The following is a 20,934-nucleotide window of genomic DNA, read 5'->3' on the forward strand; positions in this document are numbered from 1 at the left end:
TTGTGCCCTAGCATTTGTGGATTGATTAACAGGGTTTGTAGACACAGTTGTGCATTATTTTCAGACTGCCAGTCCAGGGTTTGGACCCACGTTTTTGCTCATAACTCCTAATTGGCTTGACGGATGAATTTCATATTTTAGGGGGTTATTCAGCAACCCTAGGCGCCCAGATTTATTGCTTTTGGAGTGACAAAAAAACGCTGCAATATTTTTATCTAGCAGCCGTACCAGGCCGTACCTGTACGGCCCTGTCAGTTGGGCAGCAGCAGCAACTTTGTGAGTCGGTTTGGGGCAGATTGTGAGGTCTTCGTGTGGCATTAATTCAGCATTCATGTCCGGCAAAATTGGAGCTATTCCAGGTGCTGTAAAAGTTTCGTCATTTGCATTCCAAATCTGAACTGGGTTATTGTTCATATCATAACATTGCATTGTCAAGAGCTTGATGTATTAGAAGTGCATAGTTGTGACAGTCTCTCATTGTAATCAGTTCTATTTGCTGTCATAAAAATCAGAGCATTGGACTTCATATTTGAGTTTCATATTGTCATCTATCTCTTAGATTGGTAGTGTTATAATCTGGAATTGTTGTTCATACATTATTGGCATCATATATTGAGGTTTCATTGTACAACAATTAGTAATATTGCAGCCTTATTCGGTTACATGCCAACTGTTTGACAAAATTCCTAAGTCCAGTTTGAGGGTTTCAGTGGCCTTTATAGTAAGGGTCATTACAAGAGATAGGAGCCTACTACATTCAATTCAAGACTTTTATGTATCTTCGAGTAATTGGTACTCTTCTGTGCACCAAAAAGCTTCCAAGATACCCTTTAGATAGGATCATACTCTTGGAGATAGCCCACCAACTCACTTTTTTTCTTATGACAAAGTGAGGAAACAACATAAGAAGACATGGGTTTGGCCAATTACAATTGGCGCATTCGAGGTGAAGCAAAAACAAGTTATTGCCACCTTTGACTCTGAATGGGATCAGTATCCCTTGGAAGAATATAACTCCCCTCGCGCGTTCTTTGACAACATTGGGATGGTTCAACATTTGGCAGGGAAAGAGTTTGTTCATGTTGAAGCCCTGGAAGATCACTGGATGAATGCTATAGATGAGTACAATGTCCGTATAAGGGACTAGTGTAGGATGATTCTATATTTAGTAGAAAATGTGCTCAAAATGAAGATTCCTCTAAGGCCGTAGAGAAGGATGCCCCTAAAGTTATGGATCCTTTGTATAATAGAGACAAAATCTACGACAGGCCTATCATGAATGCAGAGATAGGGTGAGAGGAAAACAATGACATAGATCATCAGGCTAGGCATGTGGTTGAATTGCAAAGGGAATGGATTCGAAAGCCATTTCGGATGGATCCATTTCCTGAGGCCATACCTCTACAACTCACAACTAGGCCTATCAAAGGTAAAGGTGCAAAGGTCACTATACCAACCTACCCCGCTCAATCCACAATAAGGCCGGAAACAATACAGCAACACGAGCGGGAGGTTGAGTACTTCGAGGTAGATAAGGGCAAGAAGAGGAAGAGGGTACCACCTAGGGCAAAGAGATAAGCAGTTGAGGCCCAAGCACCTCTAGAATAGGAACAACCCGAGCAAGGGCAAGCTGAGCCTCAAGAAAAGCTAGTAGATCAACCTATAGAGCAGGCACAACTAGAACAGGAGGAACAAATAGAGGAACAAAGGGTTCCACCGCCAACAAGCACAGAGGAAGAAGCCTCCTCCTTGGCTCCAAAGAGAGCGAGGACAGAAACAATTGTTGTGGGTACTCAGAGGAGGAAATTGACAAAGAAAAGTACTCCGTCCGGACCATCCTGGAAGCCGAGGATGAAGGGGAACAAATAGAGTTTGTCCCCTTAAGCCAAAGAACCTGCTTGGCTAAAGCCATGGTGGAAGAGAGGAGAAGAAGCTCTACACAAACACCTCCATTTGCTCCAAGAGAGCATATTCAAGAATCAACTTCAGAAGATGAACAACAAAAGTGGATAGCAGAGATGGAGAGTGTAGGAACTGATGTCTTCGACCTCTCGGACTTTGATTTTATGTCAGTGGGCACTGATATGATGTGAGGTAAGATTAGAGATACTCTGACAAGCGAGCCTTTAGGAGAGGATTGGAATCAATTGCCTCCTTTTCTTCAAGGACCTCTGGGAATTCCACTACCACCATCACAGGATATGGCTATTTTGGACAAAGGGTTAGTAACTCCATGTCCTTCGATCGTTCAAGTAGAAGTAGAAGAACAACAAACAAAGGAAGGAAAATTCCAATAGCGTTGTGCCAATGAAGTATTCGAGGGACAAATACTGGAAGAAACTCAACAAGCTCCTTGAGATATAGAGGCTAGATCCTTGGCCCAATCGAGAACAAAAGCTCCCATCGAAGATCTTCCTCAACATGAGAAGACTCTAGAAAGAAGTGATAATAGAAAGGAGTTTGCTGCAGAACCAACCTCTTTAGCTAAGTACCAGAGCAGCCAGTACCAGAACCCCAGATCACTGACATACAGGATCAGCTGAGGAGAGATTGGGAAGCAGGAGGTCCAGACTTTACAGCTGCAATCACCTTTAGAGAGTATATGGATGTGCGGATGAAGCATATGCCCCGTGGACATGACAGGACTCAGAGCTATGAGTTACGAAAGAAAGTAGGGAAACTTCAGTTACCATATTATGATGGCTCGGGGAAGTCTACAGCAAGAGCTTGGGTTCAAAAACTTGACACATACTTTCAATTGAACCCTATGTTTGAGGAAGAAGCTATTAAGTATGCAGCAATTCACCTGGATGGGTTAGCACACGAGTGGTGGCATCATGGTATGATCACTATGGGTCATGTACACATTACCTCATATGTGGAGTTTACGGAGAGACTGATTGAACGTTTTGATAAGAAGGATCCAGAACTCCATTTCAAGGAGTTAGCTCAACTTAACCAATGGGGATCATTGGAAACATACATTTCAGAGTTTCAGAAACTTGTAGTGTTAGTAACAGATGTATTTGAACGGAGGCTATTGGTTTTATTTATGGATGGGCTAGTTGATCCGTTGAGAGGGTGGATTAAAGCTCTCAACCCTCCCACTTTGCAGGAAGCCATTAAGAAAGCTCGTGACATGGATTCCTCTTCAGCTTCTAAAAATAAATTCTAGGCAAAGAGTTTCCCTTCAGGAAAAGATAGGGACAGGAAACCCTTTCATAGAGAGACACAACTACCTAAGGAGGAAAGTAAGAGGTTGGACAAGGAGACACTTAATGACTTGCATAGGAAGAAGCTATGCTTCTATTGCAAAGGCCCGTATGAGTATGGCCATGACTGTCCTATGAGGCCAAAAGGGAAGACCAACCGAGCAATGTGGGCTTATTACGAAGGTTCAGATTCAGATAGTTCAGAACATCATGATGAGGATCCTGATGAAGCAGAGGGAGAGCAGGAGATAGACAGTGCAGGGCAACAGCAAGGAACAGAGCTACATTTACAGGAAGCACGACTGTCTAGTATCCAGAGAGAGGGATCTTTCAGACTTCGGGGAGTTTTGGCTGGGCAAAAGGTTATTACATTATTGGACACAGGCGCCACACATAATTTCATTGATGCACGGTTCGTGGAGAAGCGTGAACTCATTACTGAGGAGTTCGTGGGACTAAGAGTCAAGGTAGCTGATGGATACACTCTTCGTTGTGACAAGATGGTACGAGACCTACCTTTGCGCCTGAACAACTATGAGTTTAAGGCGGACTATCATGTGGTCAACATGGGTGACATCGATATAGTACTTGGAATGCAGTGGCTACATTCATTGAAGGTGGTTACCCTGAGACTAGAGGATATGGAGATACAATTCGAAGTGAATGGTAGGACTCATGTGCTTAAGGCTATCCGTAATGGAGACATCAGGACTATCTCATTTAGGCGGCTGGAGAGATTAACTAGGCATAATGATATAGAGTGGGCAGTAGTTTGTACTTTGACACCTACACAGGAGGAGCAACATAAGACGGAATATCATCTTGATATTCAGAAATTGAGGATTAAGTACGAAAAGGTATTCAGCGAGATTCCACCAGGCAGGCCACCGGACAGAGGCATTGAGCATGTTATTGAGCTGGAGGAAGGTGCTAAGCCTATCATGATCACACCATATCGACACCCAAAGCGACTCAAGGATGAGATCGAAAGGACCATCGAGGAGTTGCTAGCTATGGGGCACATCCGACCAAGTAAGTCACCTTTTGCATCTTCTGTTGTTTTGGTAAAAAAGAAGGATGGAACTCTTTGGATGTGTGTTGATTACAGGGAATTAAATAAGAGAACCATTAAGAACAGGTATCCCATTCCTCGCATTGATGAGTTGATAGATGAATTGCATGGGGCTTGTTATTTCACGAAAATTGATTTGAGAACAGGATATCACCAGATCAGAGTCCGTGAACAGGATATTGAGAAAACTGCTTTCAGATGTCATTGTGGGCACTTTGAGTTTGTAGTCATGCCTTTCGGTCTGACCAATGCACCTGCCACTTTCCAGTCCACTATGAACAGAGTTTTCCACCATCAGTTGAGGAAATTCGTGCTGGTGTTTTTTGATGACATTTTGATCTATAGCCGATCATGGCAGGAGCATCTAGAGCATTTGGAGACAGTGTTGAGCATTTTACAGAAGGAGTCCTTGTATGCAAAAGAGTCCAAATGTGACTTAGGGATGACCGAGCTGTTATATTTGGGACACATTATTAGTGCAGATGGAGTGCGGATGGATCCTGAAAAGATTCGCGCTATTGTTGATTGGCCTCCACCAGAGAACCTTACACAGTTGAGGGGGTTACTTGGTTTATGTGGTTTCTATCGCAGGTTTGTCAGTGGCTACTCACGACATGCAACTCCCATGACAGATCTACTGAAAAAAGGGGAATTTGTGTGGACTCAGAAGCACAGGACTGTTTTATGAGATTTAAGGAGATAATGACTACGTGCCCAGTTCTAACATTACCTGATTTCACGAAGCCATTTGAGCTTCAATGTGATGCATCTGGAGAGGGAGTAGGTGCTGTACTTATGCAGAATAAGCACCCCATAGCTTATGAGAGTAGGAAGCTCAGAGGCCCCGAGCGTTCATTCAGTATATATGATAAGGAGACCTTGGCCATCATGCATGCTTTGGCCAAATTCAGACAATATCTTGTGGGTAGCAAGTTTTGTATTAAAACTGATCATAACAGTTTGAGGCATTTCTTGGGACAGCGGGACCTGAATGATCGCCAGCAAAAGTGGGTAAGTAAGTTGTAGGCATATGATTTTGACATCTCATATGTCAAGGGAACTCAGAATGTTGTTACAGATGCTCTTTCTCGAAGGCCACACCTCACTCTTATGGTTCAGATATCAGAGGATTGGCGACACTTGATTATAGCAGAGTATGCTAGGGATACATGGGCCTCCGATATAGTGGAGGGAACAGTGATTGATACCAGATACACACTTGTAGATGATTTAATCATTTACAAGAACAGGATTTACCTAGTCCCAGGATCGAAGGTTAAGCAACTGATTTTGAGAGCATTTCACGACTCACCGACAACAGGCCATCCCGGGTACTTCAAGACTTACAGGCCAGTTCGAGAGCGGTTCACTTGGAAGGGGCTGAAAGCTGATGTTTTGCAGTACGTTCGAGAGTGTCTTGTTTGCCAGCAAAACAAACAAGAACACACCTATCCGGCAGGGTTCCTACAGCCACTTCCGATCCCTGACAGGAAGTGGGAGTGCATCTCCATGGACTTTATCACAAGTTTGCCCAAGGTACAAGGACGAGATTGTATTTATGTGGTGGTAGATAGATTAACAAAATATGCTCATTTCTTTCCTATCACTACTACCCATTCAGCAGCTTAGGTGGCAGAGGTTTTCTTTCGGGAGGTTTTCAGATTGCACGGATTGCCTTGGAACATTGTGAGTGACAAGGATAGCCGTTTCATGAGTCATTTTTGGCAGGAGGTATTCCGATTATGTGGCACGGAGCTTACACCCAGCACTAGCTATCACCCACAAACCGATGGTCAGACGAAGATTGTGAACAAATGGGTGGAAGGGTATTTAAGGAATTATGTGGCAGCTCAGCAGCGAGCTTGGGTCAGATGGATATATCTCTGCGAGTATTGTTACAATACTACATATCACATCACTATACAGATGACACCCTTCATGGCACTTTACGGTTATGAAGCACCTAGTTTCTTGGATTTTTTGTTGGGCGACAGCCGGGTACCCAGTGCAGGAGAATTATTACAGGAGAGTAAGGATATAGTTGCTACTCTCAAAGATAATATTGCGAGAGCTCAGAACCAGCAGAAGCAGTATGCCGACCAGAAGAGGACTGAGCGTAATTTTGAGGTGGATGATATGGTTTACCTCATGTTGCAGCCATACAGGCAATCTACTCTTAAGAAGAGTGGTGCAGAGAAACTCAAGCCACGCTATTACGAACCATTCAGGGTTATCAGGCGAGTTGGTGAGGTGGCTTATGAGTTGGAGCTTCCGGCAGACAGCAGGGTGCACAATGTGTTTCATGTGTCCCGCCTCAAGAAGGCGTTGGGTCAGAATGTGGTACCTTCCGCAGTATTACCTCCTTTAGACGATGAGGGAAAATTGATTTTAGTGCCAGAATCCATCCTGGAGAGCAGAGAAAAGCAGCTTCGCAGAAGAGTGATCAGAGAATACTTGGTTAAGTGGAAAGATCTACCTGTTGAGGATGCTACTTGGGAGGGGGAAGCTATTTTGCAGCACCCGGCGTTGAGATTGCTTGAGGCCAAGCAATTTCAGGAGGGGCGGACTGTAATGTCCCCTCTTTAGTTCGACATGACATTGATCATGGATTTTGCCTATTCCAGACTCTCGTAGGCAAATGGTGTGGAGAGAGAGTCAATTCTGCGGATCAGATGGTCATATCTTGCTCTTGAAGAAGTGTTAAGAGGTTATATTTTATTATTATGTGTTATTGGGGCCTACATGTTATAATTTTAAGTTGAGTTGCACTTTTTATTTTATAAAATTACTTTATTATAAAAAGTGCATTATAATGAGATTTTATAAAGGATGTTTCTAGAAGTTCTAGAAAAAGTGCATTATAATGAGATTTTATAAAGGATGTTTCTAGAAGTTCTAGCAACTTCTTAGAAAAGTGAATAAATAGAGGGCTGGGCCTCTCAATTTGGACATGCCAGGATTTGAGATTTCTTATTCTTCCATTGTGGAGCAAATTTGTAGTCTCTTGGGTCTGCAAATTATTTGATCTTTGGGAACGAATCACTCCCTTGGATTGGCGACTTTGAGGGTGTGAAATATCACCTGAATTGTTGCATTTGAGGAGTTGGTAATTCAGCCATCTCATTTGGACTTCATTGAGATTCAGTTATAAGGGTTTACTTTGGTTGGAATAAGGGTTTCAGTTGTGCCCTAGCATTTGTGGATTGATTAACAGGGTTTGTAGACACAGTTGTGCATTATTTTCAGACTGCCAGTCCAGGGTTTGAACCCACGTTTTTGCTCATAACTCCTAATTGGCTTGACGGATGAATTTCATATTTTAGGGGGTTATTCAACAACCCTAGGCGCCCAGATTTATTGCTTTTGGAGTGACAAAAAAACGCTGCAATATTTTTATCTAGCAGCTGTACCAGGCCGTACCTGTACGACCCTGTCAGTTGGGCAGCAGCAGCAATTTTGTGAGTCGGTTTGGGGCAGATTGTGAGGTCTTCGTGTGGCATTAATTCAGCATTCATGTCCGGCAAAATTGGAGCTATTCCAGGTGCTGTAAAAGTTTCGTCATTTGCATTCCAAATCTGAACTGGGTTATTGTTCATATCATAACATTGCATTGTCAAGAGCTTGATGTATTAGAAGTGCATAGTTGTGACAGTCTCTCATTGTAATCAGTTCTATTTGCTGTCATAAAAATCAGAATTGCATTGGACTTCATATTTGAGTTTCATATTGTCATCTATCTCTTAGATTGGTAGTGTTATAATCTGGAATTGTTGTTCATACATTATTGGCATCATATATTGAGGTTTCATTGTACAACAATTAGTAATATTGCAGCCTTATTCGGTTACATGCCAACTGTTTGACAAAATTCCTAAGTCCAGTTTGAGGGTTTCAGTGGCCTTTATAGTAAGGGTCATTACAAGAGATAGGAGCCTACTACATTCAATTCAAGACTTTTATGTATCTTCGAGTAGTTGGTACTCTTCTGTGCACCAAAAAGCTTCCAAGATACCCTTTAGATAGGATCATACTCTTGGAGATAGCCCACCAACTCACTTTTTTTCTTATGACAAAGTGAGGAAACAACATAAGAAGACATGGGTTTGGCCAATTACAATTGGCGCATTCAAGGTGAAGCAAAAACAAGTTATTGCCACCTTTGACTCTGAATGGGATCAGTATCCCTTGGAAGAATATAACTCCCCTCGCGCATTCTTTGACAACATTGGGATGGTTCAACATTTGGCAGGGAAAGAGTTTGTTCATGTTGAAGCCCTGGAAGATCACTGGATGAATGCTATAGATGACTACAATGTCCGTATAAGGGACTAGTGTAGGATGATTCTATATTTAGTAGAAAATGTGCTCAAAATGAAGATTCCTCTTAAGGCCGTAGAGAAGGATGCCCCTAAAGTTATGGATCCTTTGTATAATAGAGACAAAATCTACGACAGGCCTATCATGAATGCAGAGATAGGGTGAGAGGAAAACAATGACATAGATCATCAGGCTAGGCATGTGGTTGAATTGCAAAGGGAATGGATTCGAAAGCCATTTCGGATGGATCCATTTCCTGAGGCCATACCTCTACAACTCACAACTAGGCCTATCAAAGGTAAAGGTGCAAAGGTCACTATACCAACCTACCCCGCTCAATCCACAATAAGGCCGGAAACAATACAGCAACACGAGCAGGAGGTTGAGTACTTCGAGGTAGATAAGGGCAAGAAGAGGAAGAGGGTACCACCTAGGGCAAAGAGATAAGCAGTTGAGGCCCAAGCACCTCCAGAATAGGAACAACCCGAGCAAGGGCAAGCTGAGCCTCAAGCAAAGCTAGTAGATCAACCTATAGAGCAGGCACAACTAGAACAGGAGGAACAAATAGAGGAACAAAGGGTTCCACCGCCAACAAGCACAGAGGAAGAAGCCTCCTCCTTGGCTCCAAAGAGAGCGAGGACAGAAACAATTGTTGTGGGTACTCAGAGGAGGAAATTGACAAAGAAAAGTACTCCGTCCGACCCATCCTGGAAGCCGAGGATGAAGGGGAACAAATAGAGTTTGTCCCCTTAAGCCAAAGAACCCGCTTGGCTAAAGCCATGGTGGAAGAGAGGAGAAGAAGCTCTACACAAACACCTCCATTTGCTCCAAGAGAGCATATTCAAGAATCAACTTCAGAAGATGAACAGCAAAAGTGGATAGCAGAGATGGAGAGTGTAGGAACTGATGTCTTCGACCTCTCGGACTTTGATTTTATGTTAGTGGGCACTGATATGATGTGAGGTAAGATTAGAGATACTCTGACAAGCGAGCCTTTAGGAGAGGATTGGAATCAATTGCCTCCTTTTCTTCAAGGATCTCTGGGAATTCCACTACCACCATCACAGGATATGGCTATTCTGGACAAAGGGTTAGTAACTCCACGTCCTTCGATCGTTCAAGTAGAAGTAGAAGAACAACAAACAAAGGAAGGAAAATTCCAATAGCGTTGTGCCAATGAAGTATTCGAGGGACAAATACTGGAAGAAACTCAACAAGCTCCTTGAGATATAGAGGCTAGATCCTTGGCCCAATTGAGAACAAAAGCTCCCTTCGAAGATCTTCCTCAACATGAGAAGACTCTAGAAAGAAGTGATAATAGAAAGGAGTTTGCTGCAGAACCAACCTCTTTAGCTAAGTATATGTCACGTATGGGGATCACACCATCATGGTTGAAGAGGGAGGTTATGTTTCGACAAAAGAGGCAGCTAGAGCTGACAACAGAGGAAGGAATGAAGGAATTCATTAAAGCGGTAAGAGGCCTAAGCCACCTAAGGGTGATGCAAGAACACTGGCCTTCATAATGAAAAACCAAGACCAAGACCTTGTCGCACATACCGCCATTCCTCCTCCTCATCCCGACACCAAATAACTGACTCCAAAGGATTACCAAATCAAGGAGGTCATGTTGGGAAAGCCCACAGTGGACACGCCAAATTATTGATCACTATAGGCCTAAAAGAGGTATTCCAACATATGGATCAGGATGAGACTGAATTGATAACACTCCATAAGCAGAATGAGCTACTCAGAGGCTACCTGAATGAAGTAGTAGGACCTATCGACCTAGAGAATCCAGAGGTCACTCTTGGAGTGGCATTAGGAAGAAAAGGGGCAGGAACTTAGTTGAATTCTTTTTTGGAGGCATGTCAGCAATGGTGGGACAGTTTTGAAGAGAGAGGAGTGCAAATAATACAAGGCAATTTGAACATGTTGCACAACATCCAATCAAATGCCGACAAGTTGGTTTCCATAGTGAACCAAGATTTTGGGATGACAGATGAAGTACGTACCTGGGCTAAGGACTTACAGGCATTAAGATCAATAAAGGGTCAAAGGTACCAGATGCTTATGGGGGTATACATTACTGAGGAGCTTGATAAGCTCAATGATTGGATTGAGAAAATATCGGTAGGTAATAAAATAATGGAGGGATTGCATGAGGAGATCCAATGGATTAAAGACAAAGCTCAAGAGCAATTTTTGGAAGCAGAGAGGTACTATAATGCCGTGTGCCTTGAGATTTTTGAAGATGAGTCTAAAACCAAGCTTTTTGTGGTGCAATCAATAGTTCAACATTTTAGAGGAACATTTGAAGAAGCTTCGTCAGAAGATGACGTTAGACAAGCGTTTACTATTGGAACTAGACACCAAGCTTGTGTATTTTGCGGAGACTCGAATAGAAGTTAGTAATTGCCGGCAAGTAGTGAAGAACAAGTACGAGGCTTTAGATTTACCAGAAGCTAGCCAAGTAGTAGAAATGATTGAGAAATCCAAGATTAAGCATCAAGACATTGTTTTGGTATAAGGGGAAGAAAATCTAGATGCTGAAAATTCAGTTTTGACACTTAGAAGATTTTTGGAACCTATCACCAAGGTGCGCAAGTGTGCTTTGTTGGAGTTAATGTTCCAATAGTAGTCAATAATAATTGTTGCACATGTGGCAAACCTTGTTGAGTTGCTGGCAACAAAAATTTAGTTTAGGTGTGAGTCAAAGAGTTCTAGTTTGAATCTAGTTCTTATTATAGATGTGTTTGAGTTAGGTATCCATAAGTTTCAATTAGCTGCAAGTTTGTGTGTGTTGTCAATCATGAAGTAGTTTTTTGGCAATCTAATTAGCAATGCTTTAAGAATGTTGTTGGGTCAAGCTATTATATAAATTTGCATCTATTATTCAATAAAATTAAGCTAAAAGTTCCTTCTCTCCGTTTAAAATCTAAGTTGCATGGGTACCTCTCCCCCCCCTCCCCCGCCGGACCAAGGTAAGTTCGAACCAGTTCGAAGTTCTGGTCTGGTTCGAACTTGGTTGGACTAGGGTGCAATTTTTGCACTCCTGGTTCAATTTGGTTTGAACTGGGTTCGAACTCGGGTGAACCACGTGAAAATTTTCGAACCAAGTTCAAACCCCCAGAAACAGACGGCTGGGAAGGTGTTTAATTAGCAATTTTAATACTATTTTGGCGTCCATAAAACCTAAAAGGTGTTATTAATTGGTTTTGTGCCCTCTCACGGTCATTTTATGTTTCTAAAGAGGTTATTTTGTCTTAAGGGAGAGCACATTAGTTTTTGAGCAAGCATCCGGTTGTGCAAGGAGGAGTTTGAAGATTGATTTGTTGGTGTTCTTCAAGTGCTTGTGCATCATTCATATACATTTTCAAGCTTACAATGGTTGGAAAAAGTAAGATCTTATTCCATTTGCTATTGTTTTTGTTCTAATTTTTAACTTTCTTCATCTTTCCATTTCTCTTTCAATCTTCATATGTTCTTTGGAATCTTTTGATTCTTTTTCAAATTTCCATTATTCCAAAATTTGTCATTTTCTTGCATTAAATTATGAACATGTATCTAATTTCTTGGCATAGGGAAAGGAATGTCATCTACCTCTTCATCCATAGGCAACACCGAACAAAGAATGAAACCCAACCCTGATTCTCCTCTATGGAAGTATGTACACATTTTAAAACCCCTTCTAGGAGGTGATGCATTCCGTTGGAGATGTTGAGGATGTGGTGTAGAAAGAAATAGTTCTTATTATCGTGTGGTAGGTCATTTGTGTGGTTACACGGAAAGAGGAGTCAAGAAGTGCCCTAGCAAAAAAGGTGCCCCTATACCAAATCAAACTGTGTTAAAATATATTAAAGAGCATGAGGCAGCAGAAAAGAGAGAAGGATGCAGGGCAACAAAACACAGTAGAAATGCCAATAACAGTAAAAGAGCAAAGGGAATGCAGTCCCCCCAGATGTTATAGTACAAGACCACTTGTTCTTTAGTACAACAGCGAACACTGACACTGAATCTATCCCCGTTGTACACAAAAGAAAGGGGCCACTAGAAGCTCCTTTTCAAAATAAGGGCCGGGAAATTGCTGACATTAACATGAGAAGGTGCCTATATGCAAATGGGTTGTCCTTTAATGTTGTCCACTCTCCATTTTGGAAGGACATGTTGAGGGGTGCCAATAAAGCTCCAAAAGGGTATTGCGGCCCCAGGTATGAGAAAGTGTGCACCACCTTGTTGGATGACGAGGTCCAACGGATTGAAAATCAATTGAAGCCCATAAGGGACTCATGGGTTGAGACAGAGGTGACAATTGTTTCAGATGGCTGGAAGGATTCCAGGAACCGTCCCTTGATCAATGTCCTTGCAGTGTCCCCTAAAGGGGCAATGTTTTTGAAAGCGGTGGATTGTGAGGGCAAAGTAAAAGATGGGCCATTTATTGCTGATATCCTGATTGGGGCCATTGAACAAGTGGGTGCAAGAAACCTTATCCAAGTCATAAGGGACAATGCAAAGACTTGTAGAGCAGCAGGTTTGTTGGTTGAATCACGATATCAACATATCTTTTGGAAACCTTGTGCAGTCCATTCACTCAATCTTATGCTACATAAGATTGGGAACCAAATTGAGTGGATCAAAACAATGTATGAAGAGGCTGAGGACATACAAATGTTTGTCACAGAGCACCACATGACTCAATCTCTTTTCACGAACTACTCAAAATTGGAGCTATTGAAGGTAAATGAACTTGAACTCAATTTAGTAATTTAATTTTTAATATTTGACAATTTTTGATTTTTCATATTTTACTTATGCAATGCGTATACTTTTTTCTAAAATATGTATCTAATAGTTCTTGTTTTTTGCTCTAATTTATGTCACAGGTTGTTGAGACCCATTTTGCATCACATATAGTCGTCTTAAGACGACTTGTGCAAGTGAAAGATGCACTTCAAGGTATGGTAATCAGCCACAATTGGGGTGTACAGAAGCAAAAGAACACTGAAAGGGAAAACAAAATAAAGGATAGGCTATTGGCTGAGTCATAGTGGGAACGTGTAGAGAATCTCCTTAAGATCACCAAGCCCATTATGAGCATGCTTAGGTACACTGACATGGATAGGCCTTTCCTTGGAGAGATCTATAAAGGATAGGCTATTGGCTGAGTCATAGTGGGAACGTGTAGAATATCTCCTTAAGATCACTGAGCCCATTATGAGCATGCTTAGGTACACTGACATGGATAGGCCTTGCCTTGGAGAGATCTATGATGACATAGACTCAATGATTGAGAAGATCAAGCAAGTTATAAATGAGAAGGAGTAAGATCCGCAAGAGACCTTTTTCAAACAAGTGCAAAAAATAATTGATGAAAGATGGAACAAAATGACCACTCCATTACATTTTCTTGCCTATGCCTTGACCCCCAAATACTATAGCTCACAATATTGTGATCTACCAGGAAGGTTGCCACCATATAGAGATATATAAGTGTCTGATGGGTACCAATCAACATTTAGAAGAATATTTCTTGATGATGATATGAGAGATGAAATCATGGATGAGTTCATAGAGTTTGTCAATCCTAGAGGCCTAAGTAATGATGCTCTTCGTCACTGGTTCAAGAAGGATGCTCATGGTTGGTGGTACCTCCATGGCCAAAAATTCCAAACATTGCAGTCCCTTGAAATCAAAGTTATATCACAACTAAGTTTTATTTTAAAAAAATTAGCACACTTTATCTTCAAAAGAATCATGAATAGAAAGTGATTTTAATTTTTTATAAGATTGAATTAATTCTTTTTTAATTGCTTACCCTATGTTGTCTTTATAGGTTGCTAGTTCTTCTACATTAGAAAGAAATTGGAGCACCTGTAGTTTCATCCAATAAGTGAAGCGCAATAGGTTGCAATCAAAAAAAGCAGAGAACTGGGTATTTGTGCATAACAACTTGCGCCTTCTTTCGCACGAGTCAAAAATACAAAGGGGAGACAAAGAAGTGGGATGTAAGTGCAGAGATTGCGGATTTGGATGCTTCCACTGCTCGGCTTACAATTGATGATTTTGATGACTTTGATGTCAATACCATTGTTGATTATGCTGCTGATCCTTGGCCTTAGCACAAGTAATACTAGAGAAGAAGAAGAAGATGAATATGAAGAAGAAGATGAAGATTGAAGAACTTAGAATTAAGAACTTAAAATATTAATAAATTTATATTCCATTAGTTAAACAATGAACGTGAAACAATGATACTTGAACTTGATATTTTAAATGTTTTGAATCTTTGATGTTGAAGTTGATTGAACTATGTTATTATATGATGGTATAATTACAAGTTTAACTATTTATGGTATTTTAAAGTTTTTCTTGTTTAAATGTGTTTATGCCACTATGCTACATTCTAGTTTTAACTCATGCTTCATAAAAATGTATATATATATATATATATTTATAATTTTTACATGTTTTTGTACTAATGAACCCAAAACAAACCCAAACCCCTTTCCAAGATTTTATCGAACTTGTGAATCTGTTCTCAAACTTCGAACTTGGAACCGAACCCGAACCGACAACTTAGTTTAAAATCTACTGTTCTACTTTTCAATACGGTATCAGAGCCATCTCCGTTTCAAAGGAAGTTGCTGCTATGAGAATGTAAGTCTCGTGCTACTGCAGATTTTGTTGTTGTGCAACATTGGAAGGTATCTTCATATTTTTATTTTAGAAATTCTGAAAATGGATATACCTGTAGACAAATATAATGGTCAAAATTCTCATACATGGAAAGTGAAAATGCAAATGCAATTGATGAATAAAAGTTTGTGGGGCATAGTTAATGGCACTGAAATAGTACCTACAGATGCTAAAAAGAAGATTGATTGTGAAAGCAGAGATGAGAAAGCTAAGTCTATTATTGGTCTTGCTCTTTCAGATTCAGAACTACATCATGTTGATTTAGAGAAATCATCTAAACAAATTTGAGATGGACTAACTAAGTTGTTTGGAGCAAAAACAACAAATGCAAAATTTTCTTTAAAGTTGCAGCTATTTAGTTTTAAAATGTCTGATGAAATTACTATGTCTAACCACATTAGTAATTTGAGATCTCTAATCAAACAACTTGCTAAAGTTGGTGTTGTAATTGATAAAGATGATGCTAAAGCTATCTTGCTAAATAGTTTGGCTTCAAAATATAGCAATGCTGTTTTTACTCTCTGTCAAATGTCTTCATAGAATTTAGAAGATGTGATTTCGACACTCTTGGTTGAAGAAAAGAGAACAGTTACAAGAGATTCATGAGAGAATACTCAACCCACTCAAAGAACAATATGGGAAAGAGAATGTATGGTAAGAATGAAACTCAATGTTTCTATTGTAAAATGGTAGGACGTATTGCAATGGATTGTAAAATTTATGCAAATGACCTTCTCAAAGGTAAAATTAAAGAATCAACAACTATAGTTGTTCATGCTGAATCACTTGATGTTGTTAGTGATGATGACATCATTGAAAATGAAGATCTTGTTTTATTTTGAAGAAGTCTATGCTCTGAAAATAGGAAAGAATGTGGTCGAGGCTAGATGGATTCTCAAATAGTTTGAGGTACAATAGGATCGAAAAAACTATACCTTTACGAGGATTAATAGGCATTCCATGTGGAGATGGTGTGTCCAATAGTTTGGGGAGATTTGGAAATCTAGAAGCTTGGCATCGTACCTTTACAAGGGTTATGAGACATTTCATGTGGAGATGGTGTATCCAATGGTGTTTCGAAGCTGGATGATAGCTGCATAACTATGAGAAAGTTTTACTCCTCCATGACATATTTTCAAAGTATAATTTCTATATAATGTTTTCTTTAGTTGTCACATTAAGTGGGGCAGTTAATGTTCCAACAGTGGTCAATAATAATTGTTGCACATGTGGCAAACCTTGTTGAGTTGCTGGCAACACAAATTTAGTTTAGGTGTGGGTCAAAGAGTTCTAGTTTGAATCTTGTTCTTATTCTAGATGTATTTGAGTTAGGTGTCCATACGTTTTAGTTAGTTGTCAAGTTTGTGTGTGTTGTCAATCTAATTAACAATCATTTAGGAATGTTGTTGGGTCATGCTATTGTATATATTTGCATCTATTATTCAATAAAATTAAGCTAGAAGTTCCTTCTCTCTGTTTAAAATCTGTTGTTCTATTTTTCAATACGCTTTTCACAAAGGTGGGCCGACAATTTTGAATAAGAAGCAATACACCGACAGTTCCTAATTTAGAGCATTCCAGGCACCGAAAACACATTTTGACGATAGTTCAACTCTTAGAAACGCCTAGAGAAGGTAGAGCTTCCATTTTGAGAGTTTCCAAAGACTTCTAGATCATCTCCCAACTTCCTTCTTATTTTCTTATTATTTCATTCTTTTGTATCATGTAAAGGCTCATGCACCTAGTAATAGATAAAAACAAGGATGGAGACCTACTTAGCACCATTTAGAGAGTCAATTTGTATATAATTAGATTTCTTTTATTAGTTTTTAGCATAAGTTTGCATTTAAAGAGCTCTCACTCCCAACGCAAATGGAGGAGACGATTTCTTATAAATACATGGACGCAATATGTACTCCAAGCCGTTATTTCTTAGTTACCGGATTCGCCTAGAAAAGGCCGGATCCGGGCTCGGGTCCGATTCGGATCCGGATCCACATATGGATCCGTGAGGATCCGGGCAGGATTCGTAATCCTGCCCGGATCCTCGAGGATCCACGCGCGGATCTGCGTGAATCCGCGGCAATGACAGGAGGAGTATGCAAAAACGTGGGCCCATTATCATTTTTTAATATTTTTTTTTTGCCCTAAAGGCCCTAAACCCTAAAAACGACCCTCTAAATCACAATACAAGTTCATTTGCTCTCTATTTTGCTCTCTCATTTTGCTCTCTCATACTTGCTAGTTTGAAGTGAAGTGCTTGGATTCGAAGGAGATCGGTTGTGGAGCTTCAAATACCTTGCAAGAAGTGTTTAAGGTATGCATTTCAACCATATTTTTGAATTCTTTCATAGATTATTGATTTATTTTTAGTTTTCCAAATTTTCAAGTTTTTGTGCAAGTGTGAAGCATGGTTTTCTTTCACTTTTTCTAGATTGCAAGAATAGAACAATGAGTAGTCAAGGCTCAGTGGGGGGGGGTGGGGCTGCATCACCAAGCTTCAAAATTGATAAGGGGTCTCCTTTATGGAGACACACAACAAGAGTTGCACAATGTCCTGGGGGTGGGGCATACATATGGAAATGTAATTTTTGCAACATACAACATAGAAGCTCCTATTCCCGAGTGAAACTACATTTTTTGGGCCCTGCGGGTGAAGGAATTCACATGTGTCAAGGTAGTGATAAGAAGGGATTACCAGCTGCACAAATAGCAGCATTAGCAAAAGAGCAAGATGATGCTGATAGAGCAGTTGCAAAAGCAAAACGTGGTGCTTCCCAAAATACAAATATACCAACACCATCATTTGATCAAACAAACACAAGAACACATCCTTTTTTGCCTATGCCAACTACAAATGATGAAGATGAAGACCCATCTCCACTCACCCGCAAGAGAGGCCCACTAGATAGGGCATTCCAAATTGAAAAGAGAGACATTGCTGATCACAAAATTGGACGTTGTTTAATTGCAAATGGTGTTTCATTTAATTTTGCTAGATCACCTTATTTTAGGGAGATGGTGGAAGCAATAAATGATGCACCCCATGGTTACAAACCGCCTGGTTATGAGAAGTTGTGCACTACCATATTACATGATGAGAGGAAAAATGTAGAGGCTCAACTTCAACCAATAAGAGATTTTTGGGTTCAATCGGGTGTGTCTATTATTTCGGATGGTTGGAAAGATTGTAGAAACCGTCCATTGATCAATGTTATTGCTGTATGCCCTAAGGGGGCAATGTTCTTGAAGGCAGTTGATTGTGAAGGGCAAGTGAAAGATGCAGAATTTATTTCACGCATTCTCATTGATGCCATAGAGTCAGTGGGTCCTGATAATGTTGTTCAAGTGGTCACGGACAATGCAAAAGTTTGCAGGGCTGCAGGGATAATTGTAGAGTCTAGATATGATCATATCTTTTGGACACCATGCACCGTCCACTCTCTCAATTTAGTGATGAAAGCAATTGGCACCGAAATAGATTGGGTGAAAAGGATATATGAGGAAGCTGAAGAGATTCAAATGTTTGTGACAAATCACCACATGTCACAAGCAATTTTTTGGAGTTTCTCGGACTTGGAGTTATTGAAGGTAAATTTTTATATTTAATATATAATTGAATATTATTGGATTCCACAATTATTAATTTTTGTTGTTGTTTACATTAACATGTTTTAATTTTTAAATGTTTTACTAACTTGAGTTTAACATGTTCTTAGGTTGCTGAAACCCGCTTTGCCTCTCACACAATCGTCTTGATACGACTTGTGAAGGTAAAAGAAGCATTGAAGCATATGGTCATTAGCCCCCAATGGGGCATTTGGAAGAATTCCAATACAGCAAGAGCTTTAAATGTGAGAAGAATGATACTAGATGAGGATTGGTGGGGTCTTGTGAGTTATGTGTTGGAAATCACCGATCCAATAATGGCAATGCTTCGCTTCGCAGATAGTGATGAGCCATGCCTTGGGGATATTTATGATTCCATGGATAGTATGCTGGAAAAAATTAAAATGGTAAGTTTTACGCTCTTTTACAACAATTTTTTATTTGAGAGATATCTAGATTCTAAAGTTTAAATTGACATATTCACTAATTATAATTATTATTCATATTTCATATCTTAGGTTATACAGAGGAGGGAGAATGATCCTGAGGACACCCTTTACAAGAAGGTGGAAAAAATTGTTCATCATCGATGGAACAAGATGACCACACCTTTGCACCTCCTTGCATATGCTCTATCCTCGAGGTACTGTAGTTCTTATCAAATGTTTGTGCTATTGATATTTGATAGTGTTCAATTGTCTTTTGTTATCCCTAGGTACTATAGTGCAGATGTACTTCGCCTTCCAGGTAGAGTGCCACCATTTAGAGATGCAGAGGTTGCAGATGGGTATAAGAGGGCACTAGCTAAGATATTCCAAGATCCAGAGATTGGGGCAATTGTGAGGAGTGAATTTGCTGCTTTCAACTCAGGTGAGGATTTCGACCCTATTGCCATAGCAAACCAAAGCAGGATGGGTGCCATCAAATGGTGGTACCTTCATGGGCAAGCCTTCACGTACCTCCAACCTCTTGCCATAAAGGTCCTATCCCAAGTAAGTTTGTAAAATTAAGCTTAAGGTTAACATTCTCAATTCCTTGAATTTATTATTAATTTATTTATCTTGATTGTTGTATTGATAATTTTTAATTTCTCTTTAGGTTGCCAGCTCTTCTGCCGCTGAGCGGAATTGGAGTACTTACTCCTTTATCCACTCAATCAAACGCAACCGATTGGCTCCAAAAAAATCAGAAGACCTTGTGTTCATTCACAACAATTTGCGCTTGTTGTCACGGAAGGATCCTAAGTACAAGAAGGGGCCCGAAAAGCTTTGGGATGTAGCACCCGAGACTCCTGATTTAGATATGACCATCCGAGATCTTGCTAGATCCACTTTGATTGATGTGGATGATGAGGAGGAGGATTATGAGTTAACAATCCCCTCTACTACTAGTGGTTTGGGTTCCTCTACTAATACAAATGCAGCACTTGCAGCTCACCAGTACCCCTCTGATGCGGATTTTCTTGAAAATCCATTTGATGATTAAATAAAAAACTTTAGTGTTGACTCTTGACTCTTTTATGAGTAAATCATGTTATAAACTTTAAGTTTAATGATCTATATTTTGAATGTTACAAGCTTTCACTTTCAGTAATTCAATGTGAATGTGTTGATTTTCTTTATAATCGTGAAAATAGATTAATTATCAATGTCATTGATCAAGTATACTAGATTCATACTATGAAATGATTTAGTTTTAGAATTATGTATATTTCTCTTATTTTTTAGTATATATAATGCATATATATATATATATATATATGCACGAATCCTCCACGAATCATAATTGGGAAAAAAAAAAAATCCCGAATCCACGGATCCGATTCACGTGCCTGAATCGGATTTGTGTCACGAATCGGCAACTAAGCGTTATTTTGATGCAATAATATATGCTATTGGTGCCCTCATTCTGACTGTAGTTATTCTTGCCGGAGTGTGTTATTTTTGTGAATGCATGTTCATGAATCATAATGAAGCCAATGATTTTATTGTGTTGTTACAATTGTGCAAACTTTAGTTTTGGTGTTTGCCT

The 20,934-nt window shown here is 40.1% G+C and overlaps 2 protein-coding genes across 4 annotated transcripts in view; one reads left to right on the plus strand and one right to left on the minus strand.

Annotated features, from left to right (window-relative positions):
- Positions 1 to 20,934, minus strand: part of TDP1 (tyrosyl-DNA phosphodiesterase-like protein) — a 374,303-nt gene that overhangs the window by 58,039 nt on the left and 295,330 nt on the right. The gene's annotated exons all lie outside the window — the stretch shown is intronic.
- On the plus strand, positions 19,415 to 20,486 carry LOC149542962 (uncharacterized). The gene is made up of 3 exons (XM_089797891.1): positions 19,415 to 19,546; positions 19,619 to 19,895; positions 20,002 to 20,486. Exons 1-3 carry the CDS (start codon positions 19,503 to 19,505, stop codon positions 20,386 to 20,388), a joined length of 708 nt encoding a protein of 235 aa, XP_089654017.1. The 5' UTR covers positions 19,415 to 19,502; the 3' UTR covers positions 20,389 to 20,486.

This window comes from Cupressus sempervirens, chromosome 8 (assembly GCF_028749045.1).
Source record: "Cupressus sempervirens isolate cs-2001-9-10 chromosome 8, ASM2874904v1, whole genome shotgun sequence".
In the NCBI taxonomy this organism is placed as follows: domain Eukaryota; kingdom Viridiplantae; phylum Streptophyta; class Pinopsida; order Cupressales; family Cupressaceae; genus Cupressus; species Cupressus sempervirens.

What these genes read in the sequence shown, in the direction of transcription:
- LOC149542962 (XM_089797891.1), top strand. Translation starts at nt 19,503, where the DNA reads ATGACCACACCTTTGCACCTCCTTGCATATGCTCTATCCTCGAG. An exon ending in GCATATGCTCTATCCTCGAG is followed by an intron (nt 19,547 to 19,618) that starts GTACTGTAGTTC and finishes TGTTATCCCTAG; the next exon opens with GTACTATAGTGCAGATGTAC. An exon ending in CCATAAAGGTCCTATCCCAA is followed by an intron (nt 19,896 to 20,001) that starts GTAAGTTTGTAA and finishes ATTTCTCTTTAG; the next exon opens with GTTGCCAGCTCTTCTGCCGC.